Genomic DNA, 17,632 nt, shown 5'->3' with positions numbered 1-17,632 from the left:
ATAATGTCCAGGGAGGAAAATGAGGTCCTTTACGTTCGTCTTAATATTGAAGCGTTTCGTGGAATGAGTTTTGAGATAGGATGAACTTTAAATAAAAGCATGTTATAGTTATCTTTGTTGTAAAAGTTTTTATATTTATGTATTACATAATTCAATAAATTATAAAATAAAAATACCTACAATATTTTTATTTTATTCTATAGTTTACTTTGTTGAAATGTATCATGTTTGAATCAAAATAAAATAGATCGTTTTAACATAATATTTTATAAAATTGACATAACAATTTTTTGACTTATTGTGACTAATAAAGAAAAAAAAAGGTTTTATACTATTTAATATAATCCTGTATTCTTTTTCACCGTTTAAAAAATATAAGAGGGACGCCCAGCTAACATGGTCCCTTTATGTCCAGTGGGCTAAGCTTAGCTCAGAAGCGCCGCTACTACCTACCCGTCGCATGGCCGTATTCGAATAATGCTTTTAAGATGTCACAGCGATAAGATACCGATCTGTCAGTGTCAAAAGTTTCTTCAACCAACAACGTCATATGGCCGTTAAATACTGTATTACCTAATTATAGAGGGCCGAGTAGTTATCTCGCGGGCGAGATCCCTACTCAGGCCATTTTGAACGTGCACTAACATCAAACCGATATTAGAATCATATTGCAATCATAGCAGTTAGTTGTCATTCGCGCGGGCATCTCGCTTGCACTATTACTTGTGCGGACAAGTCTGAGCGAAATCAGGCGTAGCTCACTCCGCAATTTCTTCGCGTCGCTACAAGTACATGCGGCCCACACCAATTTTGGTGTCTAGCCATAGTAGTTGCCGCGCACCGCTACGGAACGGACGCCTGCTCGCGCTTGCGCCACATTACGGTCATATCTATCGTATTAGAAACGTTTTGTTAAAGAGTGAACCTTCTGTACCTATTACTATTATTTATTCTGTGGCGAAATGAACAAAGGATCTCATTCTGTATGTACTCGTGACTCGTTTCTCTAGTGAACTAATGCTATAATATTTATTACAGGTAACCGAGTAGCGTATGCGCGCGGTGATGTTTCGTCTAATATGCAGTGGGGCAGTGTCTACATCGTGTGTTTAGCACTGTGTTGCCTGCAAACAACGTCTGGTAATTAACCTTTAAAATTTAACGCTAACGCACGAGTTTGAACCTAATTGTCCTAGCTTTAAGGATTATTTTAGGCTGGTTTGAAATTACTCGCTCATTATGCCTTTTTGAGGTTAGCTTACACTTCCGATGCATTTGTTCTTTATCACAACCTGCTTTGTGGCTCAGCTAGCATAAAAAGTACCTAGTTTGTTTAGTTTTTCACTAGTTTACCCACCGTTCATATGTACGTGAACACCTATTTTATTTTGCGTTGTTTTTATGACCTTTAAATTTTTTGTAAATATTATTTTATACCTAGTTGTTAATGTAATGTCTACAATTAAATATACTTCTATAATAGCGGCATTTATAAAAAAACTGTATAATTTGGTATCAATATTATATTCCTTTCTACGAGTCACGTTCTCACCAATAAGCAAAAGCGAAATCAGTAACAGGTTTTTAAACTCTGAATGCCGCTGCTTGCTTGCGTTCTACGTAGGCGAAAGACACGCGAACGCGAAGCGCAGCGATACGGCGCAGGGTGGATCAATCCTTTGATACCTATAGAAGTGTTCTACGTGGGCGATCTCGTCGCGAACGCGAACGCCGTGGGCCCGTCGCGCCGCGCCGCGCCGCTTCGCTTCGCGTTGTTCGCTTACGTAAGACGCAGCGTTGGTCCAAGAGAAGATATTTTGGCCTTTATAGGCGCACATACCTAAGTATGCCTTAATAGGCATAAACTAATGTTTCATAGATTTTTCAATATCCTTTATTACAATTTTAACAACAAAATATATATAAAACGGTTCTTTTGTGACCACCATTTAAGCGGTTCTTTTGTGTTTATAAATAATTTGTAATTATAGTACTGTCTACTAAAAATACAATGAATAAATAAAAAGCCAGCCAAGTGCGAGTCGGACTCGCCCACCGAGGGTTCCGTACTTTTTAGTATTTGTTGTTATAGCGGCAACATAAATACATAATCTGTGAAAATTTCAACTATCTAGCTATCACGGTTCGTGATATACAGCCTGGTGACAGACGGACAGCGGAGTCTTAGAAATAGGGTCCCGTTTTTAGCCTTTGGGTACGGAGGCCTAAAAAAGGGCATCTGTGAGTTTTCGCTGAATATATTCCATCATAACTTTAATTTTTGTAATTTTGAAATTAAAAATTGCGCTTTAATTTACTAATTGACGTTTTATTTTTTTCCTAGTATCTGCATGTATGCATGAATCCATCTGAGTTTGCTTTTATTTTACTCTTATTACAAATAATTTTGCCTTGCATATTTTATACTATCTGGGAGAGCTTTGCTCGAAAGACATATAAAAACTCAAGAATGCGCGTTTTCCCAGACATAAGACGTAGCGAGATCGACTTTTCGCCCCCGAAAACTCTCATATAGCAAATTTCGTCAAAATCGTTAGAGGCGTTTCCGAGATCCCCGAAATATATAGATAGACATATACAAGAATTACTCGTTTAAAGGTATAAATATTTAAATTAATTGTACTTTTGTTAGTATACTCGTAAAAGGTAGAATATTAAAATATGTGTGATTAAATAAGTATTTTTCATTTCACTAGAGTGCTTTTTTGTACACAATCCAAATTATCGCAGCATAAAAGATTTAGCTGTTATTGTAATGGTCTAGTTTCGCTTAGGAAAAACTTGTTTACGCTAGAATTAAATCGAGTAAGCACTAAACTAGACGTAACACGTAGTTACGAGTGAATTCATTTGGAAGACTGCTTCGAGTTTCTTTTCTGCTTCAACTTGATTAACTCTACCGCACTAATTCAATCGAATCTGTAATGGAATTGTGTTAAAAAATTAGGGAATCCTTTATTTCAAGTATAAGTGTAGTTACATTTTTGTATTTAATTAAACATATAATTATTATTACGAGTGCCACGAAACATTTAAGCAGATCACTTAAATAGGACGGATGTTAATAAACAGTAATAATAAATAATGAATAGAATCAGGTGTTACTTTACGGAATTCAATATTAATTTATATTATCTCCATATTTTATCTGTTGCATGTATTATACAGAGCCACTACGCTTCACCGAGGACCAAACGCATGGCCGATTTCGGCGAAGTGACGAAAAAGACGGTCTCGCCCTATCCAGAGAAATATTCAGGAATATCACGAAGCAACTCCGAGAGAACATCAAGCGTGAAGGACCGACCGATAGGAGCGACCATTTGTTACATAGTGAGTGTTCAATTTATTAGAGTACGTGCGTGTTATAAAAAAGTATTATACTTAGTAGTATGTATAAGTAGTAGTAGTAGTAGGATAAATATATAACAGATACATAATAAGGGTTCTTAAAATTCAAGGGACGAAGTTACAAAACGGAATGAAGTTTTGTAAATACAGGCCCGAGAATTTTAAGACCTAATTATGTACCGTTGCACAGAATATTTATTCTAAGACAGCAGCAAACACATAAAAAAAGTCCGCAATGGTGTATGTCTCTCTTTCAAATATAACTTACTATACCCATTCTTATCTTTTACAAAAAGATTTCATAATATGTGGTATTTACAAAGCTATTTACACGGATACATTATTAATAATTATCAAATTAAATACGTTAGTTATATTATGCATTTCGTACAGATTACAATGGTCCCTTACACCATACAATTTAAATGAATATCTCAGGAGTAATCTTAAAATAAAGTTTCATTTCGGGCCATGTAAGTTGTATGAAATGTTAGACGCTAACTTCCGATAGTGCCAATTCTTACCACCGCATGCGCTGCGATCGCTTGACTTACCCCCACCATGCACTTCGCACAGTGCCAATAATAATATTTAAATTTTATAGGACTCTTTAAACCGCTAATTTAAGTACAGTTTACGACAAAAGTTAAGGTTGATAAGGTTTTACAGGTCTTTATGGAAGATAGTTATTTTTATATGCTTATTTATTATTGCTTATATATTTTTTATGTAACAAAGAATTAATACTTAATGTAGCGCTCGCCTCATCCATTTGTATAATGGTGTAAAATAAGAGTAGTTCTCTCACATAAAATCACGATCCTGTAGCTTATAAGAAATTTCAATTTAATTTCAATTTATTTATTTTGCTAATATACACAGATACAATATTGGTCATGTCAGTGTGGTACAAATTCATGAGTGCATATTACGCCACAATAGGCATGCAAAATATTAATCTTACACTAAAATTATAATTAGCCTATCTTCTTAGCTAACTAATAGGTATACATTTAAACTTATTACAAATCACAAATTAATATATTATATATTATACATTAATAATCAACACATTGTGAAACATATAAATAATAAAACGTTCAAAATTACAATTAAAATAAATGAAACAGTCATGACGATAAAAAAAAAAAACAAAAATAGTCAACATTATTATATTCATTCGTATATTTTTTCGAAAAATTCCGTTAAGGAATAGAAAGGTCTACTGATTAAAAATGATTTTAAATTCTGTTTAAATTTATCTAAATTACTGCATTCTGTGATGTCGTTATTTAAAGCATTGTATATTTTTATTCCATTATATTCTGGGCTTCTCTTAAACGTAATTAGTTACTTATTACATTTTGGTAACTCAATACTATTGTTACTCCTTAATGCATGCACCTTGTTTTCACCTTTGTACCTGTATTTAAATTTATTTTTATGAATATGTGTGCAAATTAAGTAGATATAAAGCGATATTACAGTCATAATTTGGTGTTTTATAAAAAGAGGGCGACAGTGTTCTCTAGGTTTTGCTTTTCCAATACTTCTAACAGCTTTCTTTTGTAAAATAAGTATTGCAATTACGTGAACACTGCTTCCCCAAACCTCCAGACCGTACCTTAAAATACTCTCAAAATAGGCGAAGTATACCGTCTTAAGGACTGCTGAAGTAAGAGTTTTGGATAAACTTTTAAGAGTATAGCAAGCACTAGCTAATCTTTTTCGTGTGGAGTCTATGTGATTAGACCATCTCAGTTGCTCGTCCAGTTCAACTCCCAGAAACTTTGTATTATCCGCTTTTACTATGGGAAGCGGCAACTCATAAGGTATACTAATGGTATGTCTAGAGAAAGTTAGGTAGTTTGTTTTATCAGTATTTAGTTTGAGACCGTTACTCTCGAACCAAAGAAAAATATATAACAAAAAAATCTATTCTTTTTTTATTAAACCCAACCAAAAGAGACTTGTAGAAACTCGAGTTTTTCCCGAGGGGCTACAGTATGGGGTTCTTCAAAAAAGGAGTGTACAGGTTTTTAAAAGGTCGGCAACGCGCGTGTAATATCTCTGGTGTTGCAGGCGTCCATAGGCTACGGTAACTGCTTACCATCAGGCGGGCCGTATGCTTGATTGCCACCGACGTGGTATAAAAAAAATGTCATAGGAATCATCATTCGACGCGAGAGGTATAACAAATTAAAATTATGCGTCATTACGATTAAATACCGTTACAAATAGTAAGTACAAATATGTTATCTGATTTCAAACGTCACTAACACGTAAAATGCCCCCTCGAGTACGATGTATGATATTGAGATTGATAAAGGGGCCCCTGATTATCAGTCCGCCGGACGATATCAGCCTGTCAGTTGGAACAAAAATTTGACAGTTCCGAACAACTGACAGGCCGATATCGTCCGGCGGACTGGTAATCAGTAGGCCCTTTAACAATAAATCCTTTGCTGTCAAATTTTGGAATGAGTTGCGTGAGAATGAATTTACTTATTGCCCTTATTGGGTATCGGCCTTCGTGCGAAGTCTGTCAATGTTGCACACGTCCTTTTGTCAGTCAGGTCTAAGTACCTATTTATTAAGGAATCTGATTTTTTTAAGTCCAACATTCCTGCCATCAAAAAGTTCCTCGACTATAACCACTGATGCTTCAGATTTCCACCTTTATTTTATCCATCTACAATGTCTCCATATTTTAAATCAACTTATTTCTTGGCCTAGTTCCGATTGTGCCGTTCACTTTCACGAGTGGCAGATAATCGATAAATTGCATTGAAGCTTTCTACGGTTTTGTCATTATTCGTTATAACCCGATCTTAATTAATACGACTAAATATAGATACAGACTTTATGCTTTGATTAAATCAGAAATTCAGATTTGTTTTTTTTTTAATTAAGACAAATATAAGACTCATCTTTAGAAAACCTTTCTTTAACCTTGTTACAAAACCGAAGAGAAACATAATTCCAATATTAATGGCATTCATAAAGGTTTGTCATCTGCATCAAAAATCTGAGTGGCTCCACTTCTTAAATACAACTTAGGAACACATAGATTTATTCTGCCAAAGGAAATCTTTTGTTCAGAGAACGCCGTATTTGAGTTTTTTATGGCCTGAGCACACTCAACTAATACAATCTGTAATAACAAACATATATTTACTAAACAACCTTTTTTTTCCACAGGTAAATTAGAAGAATCCCGTCACTATGGACAGTATCAGGGCTACCACCATCACGAGCACCACTGGGGACCCTACTTTGAGGGCGACGTGGGCGATCCCGAGGGCACGATGCAAGTGACGGCACATGTGGGGGCCGAGGCCCTTTTAAATTGTAGGGTTGGCATGCTAAAGGATAAAACAGTAAGTGTTTTACGATGTCCCTGTACAGAACGAATCATGCTGAATCCATATAATCGACATAAAACCAAATAAAACAAGAACCACCATATCAAGGTCTTCTACATAAATATAACCATAAAAGTAGGGTTTGCTCCCGGTACTGAGTTTGTATTGCGAGAACCGGGAATTCCCGCGGGAGCAAACCCTACAAAAAAGTGATAGGGGAATAAATTACCAAACGGTCATCTCATTTAGTGCTTATTCTTTTTTACTTTCAAATCTGATTTAATAAGAGTTTGGAGTTATTTTCCGTCAAACTTAGCTCGCAGTTTCATAAACTGAGGACTACAAAAGAGTTTAAATGTATATTCCTTGAGAACGGGAAAATGAAAATTTCTACAAAGAAAATCTTGTAACACCCTATACTGCTTGTGTGCTTGTGGGCAGTCTGCCTGTACGGACCACGTGATTTGACTTCGTATGGTAAACAGTAAATTGAGTGCCGACATTGTTTCCCTGGGGCCTCTGGAATTGCAAAATGTTCAATGGTTTTCTACGTGCTCTTGACTAGAACGAATCAGTAATGTGGTAGTAACCTTGGTTAAATAAATTGTATTTTACCTAAATAGTTTGTTGAGCAAGTTTGATTGCGAAAGTATTAATGTGTTGTACAGGATTTTGACTCTTGGAGATCCTTTACATGTCTGAGGATAATTTGATAAACTAATCCTAGGTATAGTTATGACACTTAGAGCCATTTACACCTACTAACTAATGTAGATATGTTTTTTTTAAATATTATTATTGGTTTTTTATGTAATTCGATATTAAGAGACCTTATACATCTCTAAGTAATTGTATTACGTTAGTTTGAATCGGTAGTTGCAGTTAGTTGTATTTCATAATTGTTGATGTACCTATTATTATTGTTATTGTAAATTCAATATTGACGTGTAAAAGTGCCCTTGTGGCCTATCTGCTGAAGAAATTTTAATGTTGATGTGTGATGTTTGATAAACACATATCTGGAAAGGTCAATATTATACAACCTATCCGTAGGCGTACTAAACAACGCGAAGCAGAACATAAACAATTTAAGTTACAGTATTATAATTCTGAAAGTTAAACAGTTTTAAGAACGAAGTTTTTGGAAGTTTCAGGGTTTTAGAAACAAAGTTTGTTTATAAAATTTTGTTGAAATATTTTTGATGATACTTGTTAAATAGGTTACACTGTACCCAGTAAAGTGGGTGTGTAAAGTGTAAGTGTAGATAAGATCAGAAAAACCAGTTATTTATGAGTTAGGTCTAATCAACATAATGTCAGTTGTTTTACTAATTATACCAAGCTCATACCAGTCCAAGCACAAAGTATTTCTGTTCAGGATAAATTTAGAATTTAAAATATCAATGTTTTGATACAGGTCTAATCGTATTGTGCATATCCATACTAATATTATAAATGCGAAAGTCTGTCTGTCTGTCTGTGTGTTCCCTCTTCACGCTTAAACCGCTGAATCGATTTAGATGAAATTTGGCATAGAGATAGGTTGAGTCCCTGAGAAGGACATAGGATAGTTTTTATCCCGAAAATCATCCCTTAAGAAAGTAAAAAGCGGGGTGGAATTGAGATAATTAAAGAAGTGTCTGCTAATTTGTTCGCATAATATGCTCAAATTGAATAATTGCTATAAGACTTTCTCCAGGCGCTATTCTTACTCTAGCTAGGGTTACTAAGTCCACGCAGACGAAGTCGCGGGCAAAAGCTAGTATAATATATTGGTGGTTTTAATAATTTTGTCGTGTTGCTATATTTGATAACATTTTACAGATTAACGTCGTTGATTGATTTGATTTAGCCAACTATCGTATCAGGATTCAAAATATCAGTGTAACTTTTTCATGAAAATTACGTTATACAAGATATAGTAAATGGAAAAGCATACTTTTTTGAAAAGTCCTAGTAAATCGTCATTAAAGTTTTAACGAGACCTTTTTATAATGTTTTAGTATGATTGGCCTTTAACAAAAACTTGAATCTAATTATGGTTATAAGCAAATGTTAAAATATGATTTTAAAGATCAAAATGCTTCATGCGATCAGACCCGCTCAAACTAGATTGATAGCTTAATCAATTGCCTTGATTGATTCCTCATTTGTCCAGGTAATGTGGTTGCGGCGTACAACCGATTCCGCACAATTGCTCACCGTTGGGAGGTCTCCGTACGCCGGTGATAATCGGATAGCTGTCAAGTTCCAGTACCCCAATAATTGGAGGCTCAGCATGAACCCCGTCAAGAGGTCTGATGCGGGCCTGTATATGTGCCAAATATCAACACATCCACCTAAAGCAATATTAGCTAATTTAACTGTTCTGCGTAAGTATTGAAAGAGACATATTTTTATAAGGTTTTAGTATGATTTGCCTTTAACAAAAACTTGAATCTAATTATAGTTATAATTATAAGCAAAGGTTAATAACTGATTTTAAAGATCAAAAGGCGTCATGCAATTTAGTGTGAGCGGGACACTAAATTGTATGTGGTAAGATTAGTTTTATTCCTGTTCTCTTTCTGTATTGTTTTTTAGGGTTCCGTACCTCAAAAGGATAAAACGGAACCCTTATAGGATCACTCGTGCGTCTGTGTCTGTCTGTCTGTCCGTCTGTCACAGCCTATATTATCCGAAACTACTGGACCAATTAAGTTGAAATTTGGAAAGTTGTTATATATCAAATGAAAGAGCTCATTGTGAGAATCTCAAATATATATTTTTTTATAATTTTAGGATAAACAATTTAGAAGTTATTCAAGAAAATAGGCAAAAAATGACCATTCTCCCCCTTTTATCTCCGAAACTACTGGGTCTAAAATTTTGAAAAAAATACACAAAATAGATCTTTACCAATAGATTACAGGAAAACTAATTAGAAATTGCAGTCAAGCGTGAGTCGGACTTAATTACTTAGTTTTTGATCCGACCCCTACGGGTTTTGACATTTCACTCACGTTTCACATAAAAAACACATTGTCTAAATTGTGTAATGTACGGAACCCTTGGAACGCGAGTCCGACTCGCACTTGGCCGGTTTTTAGTATTTTTATTGAGGTGTGCGATAAGTAGGTGAGTAGGTATTTGTGTTGACTACACCAGCGTAACTGACAGTATTGAAGTGCGACATTGCTGCCGACTGCATTGCTGTCGCAAATGTCTTACTTGTGCAATTACTTATTTGTGTGCGAATGACTTATTCATTTGCGGCAGCAATGCACGTAACATCAAATTTAATATAAATAATTATCTCGACAAAATGACCTTTTTGTAATTTCGTGTAGTAAAGCAGTCGGCAGAATCCAAGCGGTACCTCTACTTTATTCATTTATTCAGACAGTCTTTAGTAGCAATTAGATAAATTGGCCTGGCTTGAAAATTAATTAGGGTTGATTGGTACAGGAGTACTATGCACTTGAATGTACTATGCTATGAATAGTGATAGTACAAATACAAACAAACGCATTTACGCTAATTAAAAGCGTAACTAAACGTTTTATTGAATATTCAATGCATACATTTTTTTTTAAACAAAGATTCGAAAAATTGGGGACTGTTGTTTCTTGGAGAATTAGGGTTTTCGTATGATTAATATAAGATTTGGTCAATCACGGTACTTCATTCAAGCAAATACAAATAATGTAACATGTACATGTTAAATAGTTTAGTAGCTAAAAGTTCGCACTAGGTTTTTTTCGTCAACAACACGTGAGAAAATAATAGATATTATAACTAGGATTTTTCCATACAATACAGGGCTGTATGTCGACAATGAATTGTGAAGCAATAGACTAATACAATGATTTACAAATTTTAATGATTTACAAACCTATATAGGTACATAAAATAGCGACACAAACACAAAGAACCAATAAAAATAAACTAAGCTATCAAATTGAACTATTGCAGAAATGTTATATTGTGCAGGCGACCGATTGATCAAATAAACGTAGGAACTCTTTTGTTGCCGTTTCAATTTTCAACAAACGTTCGTATTTACTTATATATGTTTATTTTTACAGCTCCAGTTTTAACGATAAATGGAGACCAGACTCATGAACTGAAAGATAGATTTTACAAAGCGGGAAGCTCTATAAAATTGTCCTGCGTCATATCAGATGAATACGTAGCCTCACTAACCACGAAGGTGCCCCTAACTACGGCTGTCCCTACCACAACCACGCCTTTAACTACAACAACTGAAATGACTACAAAGATGAGCACAATTTTTAATAGGATAGATTTGATGATGAACAAAAGTTGGAGTGTGGAGACTACAACTATAACTTCAACAGTTAGTGTTAGTACAACTACAAAAAATATGCCGGAATTGAAGACAACGGTAGCCCCTGTGATAATATCAACTGTCCCGACGGTGGTGAATAACATTTACGGGATGGTTTGGAAGAAGCAGGGAAAAGAATTTAACGAGAACGTATCGTGGCGGAATATGAGGTGGGTAGTTTACAGGAGATTTAATCTTTAAAAGTTTGTCGCACTGCAGCAAAATATAACCTATAATTATATATCTACTCTCGAATTCCTACGTTCAAGCAATTGTTAACATTTTCCGTTAAATTTTACGTAGGTAATTTTAAATAATGGTTAACTGTTGTTAGACGTGCCTTAATCAGTAAAAAAATACTTCAAAATATTTATCAGTACGGTTTTTACTCACTATTATTTCAAAGTAAAAACCGTACTGATAAATATTTTGTAATATGTCTCACGATAGTTTAAGTGCGAAAAAAAACTTCATTGATTCTTAATTTAAACGAAACCAAAAATGAATACATTGATTTTACAACAACCAAAAATAGTAATATGTATTTTAATTATTTGTATTAATAATAAAATGTTCATTACTGATGCCTCTCAGCGTACTTTTACCGCCACTGACTTGATAACACCTGATCTGATACATGACAAAGCGTACAAATGAAAATGCAACTACATTAGATGCGATAAGGTTAGCTATTGAGTTTCATGAAATGGTCGTCGTGGATCAGAAGTTAAACCCCCTTACTCATACTCATACTCATTTATTAATAATATTGTTACATATTACACGTCAAAAATTTAATTTAATTACATGAGATAGATTACATTATTTTAATTACATTTAATTACATGAAATAGATTACATTATTTTAAAGTTTTGGGTTGTGTAGGTACAAATATGTCAATTAATTTTACAATTGTGAGCCTTATCATATTAATTAGTATTGTTACATTAAAATTATTTTTTGGATGTCAATTAAATTATAAATTGTAGAAGTCGTTCAGACTGTAAAAGGCATGGGAGAGGAGCCATTTCTTTAATTCACGCGCAAATGAGTTGGGCGATTCTATCGTGGTGATGACTTTTGGCAATTTGTTAAAAACTTTGGGGCCCAGCACCTGCATGGTCTTGGAGGTCTTAAGTAGTTGAAGTGATATTTATAGGCAAAACTAAACTTAAACTTAAACTTTATAGTGCCACAATCAGCGTCACATCAGCGTCGCAGAACGACAGTGGCACATATACTTGCCACTTACAGAACCATTCTCAAGTTATTATCAACGTTCATGTTTTGATTGGTAAGTTTAGAGAAACGTATTATCGTTATTAACCCCTCCATAGTAATTAGCTCCATGCATGAATTTATTTTTATTTTTGGATTCATAATTTATATCGTTGGAACACCGGAAATGATAAAAATACTTTTGTAAACCTTAACATTATTTTATTAAAAAATATTTAAAATGTTGAAAATTTTTGAGCGGTTGAAACGCTCATAATTTTTGGCGCGAATTCGACAGAGCGTGATGACGTCACACGTTGGGCGGCCCAACTGACGTTTGCTACAAATGACACTAATCTGTCGAACGCGTGACGTCACGTGGCGTTTCGAGCGTTTCGCTCGCTAGCTTTTCGCGGGCAAATTTTTGTACTTTTTATTTATAATTTTAAGTAATTAAATGGTAGTTTAAAAACGGAAATGCATTTGTAACATGATATAACGGTAACAAACATCCGAATAAAACATATTTCTTTCAAATATAAACTTCATGCATGAGGCTAATTGGCCACTTAACAATAAGACTTCTTTAACCCAGTCTCATTGTCCACCCAAACTTCAATCCATATATAGACCGTTAATATTATGTAATTCACTTTTTCTATTTACAATAGTCCCAATGCCTGTCTCCAATTGCGCCTGTGAACGGGTTCCTGCAGGCGTTCTCCATGACATTTAAGCTCTCCAAGGGGCCTCTACGTGTTGGATCTATATCCCCACGCGAGCCTATCAAAAGACCGGGATGTATAGGCCCGTGAAATCCAAAGAGACTTCTATTGCCTTGTTCCTTTTGCCTTACTATATATATATATAGTCGTCCATGTCGTGTCCGACAACGGCGACCTTTACAAACTCCTCTGATGAGCTCGTATATGGCTCGCAAAACCGAACTTTGTTTTAAATATCTGGTCGCACTGTGTACAATAAAGCTTCCCTTGTTCATTATAAGTATATGCGTGGGACGGCTTAGGCCTTACTATGGAGTGGCCGATAAATATAGCAGTCACCCTAGGCGTATTTCACATGTGTCAGGTAGCTTGTTTTTTTTTAAATTAGTGTTAATACATGCAGTCCACCTTAAGTAAAAAATTATACTCACATGCGAGTATTAGTACATACAAAAGGTAAAAAATAATTGGTGCTGCAACATGTGTTACTTAACGTCAATTAACCAGTATTATATGCATTGGCAAATTGATGTTTGGTCAACCTTTGTCCCGATAATGCAATAAAACGAATACCGGGAATGAGGTTAAGCTATTAAAACGGTAACAGATTATAAAGCGTTGCATGTTAATTTAACTGGATGCATTACAAATAACTTTTGATAGTAGCTTAATATTTGTTAAATTAAAAACAAAAATTATTTACCTTCTCATTAATTGCTATAGCAATAAGTATATGAATTCATTCGTAATTTCTCCATGAAATCTCGCATCTCACTGTACATCTAAATTTTGAGGTGTTTAGTGCACATAATACCTATTTTTTTTATTGGCAGGTGAAAACCAAGCTGCTGTCCACCACGACACGTGGAACAAGGGGACCTTATTTTGGCGAAGTATTTCTCTAATTTATTTTTCAATTATTCTAATATTTGCTACTTGAAATAGTAATTACTATGAGAATGTTATAAAACATTGTTTAATAAAAATAGTACACGATTGGTGATACTAGAGAATATTGTAAAAAAATACTAAACTGCGTTTTCGGAGTAAGTATTGTATGTAATTCAATAGAGCAGATAAACATTACTTTGAAATTATTATTTTCTTATTTCAAAATTGTAAACAAACTATAGTAATAAGTAAAAATGGTTAAAAAATAGCAGGAAGTTTGATAAGACCGTTGATGCAATTAAAATACAAAAAATGTACCCCTTTGTATTAAATAATCAAGTCATTCCGGTGTGCTTCAAATATAGTTTTAAATATTAAGATGAACAGATAGAAACAGAGTTTGGATACTTTCCTTGCTTTATGGTATTAACAATATTTTGTTATACCTAACACCTATTTCATTTAGGTAAAAAGGTACATTCGAATTGTTAAACACGATTAAAGGACAATACTTGCATGAATAACCATTTCTAACTGACTTAAAAAAGCAAGGCTTAATGTATTAGGTTTCAAGTAAATAAAGATTTTATTTATTTATTTATTTGAGGGTTCCAATTTGTCAGAATCCTGTATGTTAAAAAATTATCATAACAAACTATCAAAGGTTCAAGTGTTTACCTAACATTGACCGTAATAATTATATTTTTAATTAAAAATTACAGAAACTGTGATTAACTATATAATCATTGTTATCTTAAGAAAAAAATATGCTCGTTAATATACGTAGACTGTAAATAATGAGTTTTATTCTCTACTTAGAATTATTTTCTATGTAAAGACATAACATAAGAACATATTCGTAATATATTTCAGTGTTATATTGGTAGGTCAAATAGATAATCACTTCATCGTGTATTTACTTAATGTAAGTGTACAGTTAAAAACGATTGGACTATTGTGAATAATGAAAAGATCTTATCTGTATTATTAACGATCATAAACGGCAAAGCCATTTAGCTCTTTAATTCATAAAAGTATTATATATGTTGTTGCACAATTATGTTAACAAACACTTAAATTCTCTTTTTTAACAGAAACAAGGCGACTAAGGTTAAATAACTGTAAATTATATAAAATAAATCTAATAATGATACCACGCTGTTTTATTTCCCTACTTCATTATTTGAACTCTGTGCGTAGTCGTGATTCGCGAGTTCAGAATTTCTGTCAGCTTTTTGAATAGATAAACCTCATCTTGAATATAACGCGCTCTCGCTTTCAATATAATCTTCTTCAGGAAAATGGAATAGGGGGGTCGACGGCGTAGAAAATCAATTATACAGCTGACTTCAATTGATAATAAAGAAGCATGAACCCCTGATGCTGATGTTTCTATTAACAATGTGAGGCTTAAGATGGCTGCCATTGTAAAGCCGTCAGTCGGAAACTTTCAATATATTTTTCAATTTTGGTATTTATAGCTTGAATAAACTTGCAATACAACTGTAAAAAAATATATCGCTACTCTGTCTGTGTGTGTGATTGACCAATCATAATAGCCTTAACAGCTATCGAAAATCTCAATCTACTGTTTGAAACTGATTTTTCAATTGATTTTGCCGCTGTTATGCGTATTGCGTGGTAGATAATAAAGGCTGTGGTGCAATTGCCAAAATTTGGTTTAATCAATGCTGCTATTTAATTTTACAAAAGTAACTTTTTTTTGACTTACGGGCCAATTCTAACGTACCCACACATGACAGCTAACTGATATGATTCCAATATCATTCTAATATCGGTTTGATGTCAGTATATTTTTATGCAAATGTTAATTAAACTCGTGATTTACTCGTTATAGGTATATACCTACACTTACAATTTTTGTTTGAGGTATTTTAAATATAATTATTTAGTAACAACCATAAAAATTTGCCGACCACAGATCGCGCCAAGATAATTTTATGCCTACTAATGTTTATCACTGTAGTAAAATACGGCATGCTATTTAAATGTGATCTCAGCGGTCACAGGTTGAGTTTAGAGTAAATAAAAGACCCACGATCCAGACTGAAATCTTCGTGTAAATCTTTAACCTGGATAAGCATAAAAAGTGAATACCTAGTGATGCATTGTTTCGTTTTAAAAACATATTTATAACTTAGCTATCCAATTATGAAATATTTTGTTTTTTTATTTTTTTATTCCCGCCTCGGCCACCGGTGGACTTGGTCACTTTTTCTTTGGTGTATGATATCTATTTCGGTTTATAATTAGCTATCCATACTTGAAGATAATGTATTTAGATTAATTTCATCATTGATCATTGTTATATCAACAATCAGGCTAAAATCTCCATACTGACAGGCCAATTCGATCGTACACTGATATCAAACTGACATCTGATTCAAAAAATTATCATTCTAATGTCAGTGTACGTTCTTATTGGCGTATCATTTGCAAATGTTTGCGCTATTCTACAAACGAGCTTTTCCTGCACGCGTTTATTTGCTTAGTCCGTTCTGATCGCAATTTTAAATTATATTCACTACTCCACCGTTATTACGAAATTCTTTGATTCCTATTTCAAAAATAATTCTTGGGTGAGTAATGAGGAATTTTGTACGCGGAAGTTTATTAGACTTTTCTCTTTGAAGTCCTGTAATGACACTTAATTAGTACGAAACACTTAACTTACTAACTTAACATACAAAAGTATAAGGTAAAACCAAACTCTTCTTCTTCTTCTTCTTATCAGCCTTCTATCGCCCACTGCTGAGCATAGGCCTCTCCTCGCGTACGCCACTTATCCCGGTCCTGAGCCAATCTCATCCAAAAGTGACCCGCAGTCTTCCGAATGTCGTCCACCCAACGAGCCAACGGACGCCAGGCACTCCTTTCGTCTGAAAGCGGCCACCATTCCGTTAACATTTTGGCCCACCTGCCATCACTCTGTCTGGCAACATGTCCCGCCCAAAACCAAACTAGTGCGACAAAATATAAAGTAAAAAATGTGTTAGTACAAATATATGTATTAGTTTGTTATTAAACGTTGGTAAGTCTGAAATGTGAATTATTAATTTAAATATGGTAAACACGGTTAATGAAAAATGTTTTATTGCAGACATGTTCAGTAAAAGCACCGATCATGATCAACTAATCAATCATCACAATCCGTGTAAACCTTTTATCACGTAAAAATGAACCTTAGTGCTATTGGCGCTTACGATGTTGGCAACGATGTTTTAATGTAAATGCTACGTATTACGAGATTACGACGTATGTACTAATGGTTACAAGCTCCCTTTTTGTCCTGTTCGACACATATTTTTAAGGCTGGTTTATTGCTATTTAATCCGTCTTCATTTATATATTCTTTGTCTATGGTTCGATTCTTGTACGACGTAGATACGTGCCTTCTTAATGCGACCTCTCTCCGATTGTGATAGTATCTGATGCAACATTAAGAGGCCGGTGTCGATTTTAGTCGCAAAAATGTAAAATTGATAGATTTAGTCTGTGAAATTGTACAACTTTTGTTACCTAACTGAAGTAACAAGTACTGGTTTCTATTAGCACGTCTTCTTATCTTGCCTTTTATCAGATCAAAACAACAGATACAAACACAAAATTAGTAATTTTTTTATTTTTTCTGATGGACGTTTAGGTAAACGCGCGTAAAACACTGATTTTGTCACTCTTATTTGTAAATTTCGTAAAGTTTGCACTGCTA

At 34.2% G+C, this 17,632-nt stretch overlaps 1 protein-coding gene across 1 annotated transcript; it reads left to right on the top strand.

Moving 5' to 3' along the window:
• Nucleotides 1-1,038: 1,038 nt before the first annotated feature.
• On the top strand, nt 1,039-15,056 carry LOC134748841 (uncharacterized). Its single transcript, XM_063683650.1, has 7 exons — nt 1,039-1,140; nt 3,190-3,354; nt 6,574-6,752; nt 8,896-9,109; nt 10,805-11,237; nt 12,259-12,362; nt 13,845-15,056. The coding sequence occupies exons 1-7, from the start codon at nt 1,080-1,082 to the stop codon at nt 13,949-13,951; spliced, it is 1,263 nt and encodes a 420-aa protein (XP_063539720.1). The 5' UTR covers nt 1,039-1,079; the 3' UTR covers nt 13,952-15,056.
• Nucleotides 15,057-17,632: the final 2,576 nt, after the last annotated feature.

This window comes from Cydia strobilella, chromosome 17 (assembly GCF_947568885.1).
Source record: "Cydia strobilella chromosome 17, ilCydStro3.1, whole genome shotgun sequence".
NCBI lineage: Eukaryota > Metazoa > Arthropoda > Insecta > Lepidoptera > Tortricidae > Cydia > Cydia strobilella.
This window is presented reverse-complemented; position numbering and strand designations above follow the sequence as displayed.

Coding starts and splice junctions, on each gene's coding strand:
- LOC134748841 (XM_063683650.1), top strand. CDS start 1,080: ATGCAGTGGGGCAGTGTCTACATCGTGTGTTTAGCACTGTGTTGCCTG. Junction 1,141..3,189: donor TTGCCTGCAAACAACGTCTG/GTAATTAACCTT, acceptor TGTATTATACAG/AGCCACTACGCTTCACCGAG. Junction 12,363..13,844: donor CAACGTTCATGTTTTGATTG/GTAAGTTTAGAG, acceptor TTTTATTGGCAG/GTGAAAACCAAGCTGCTGTC.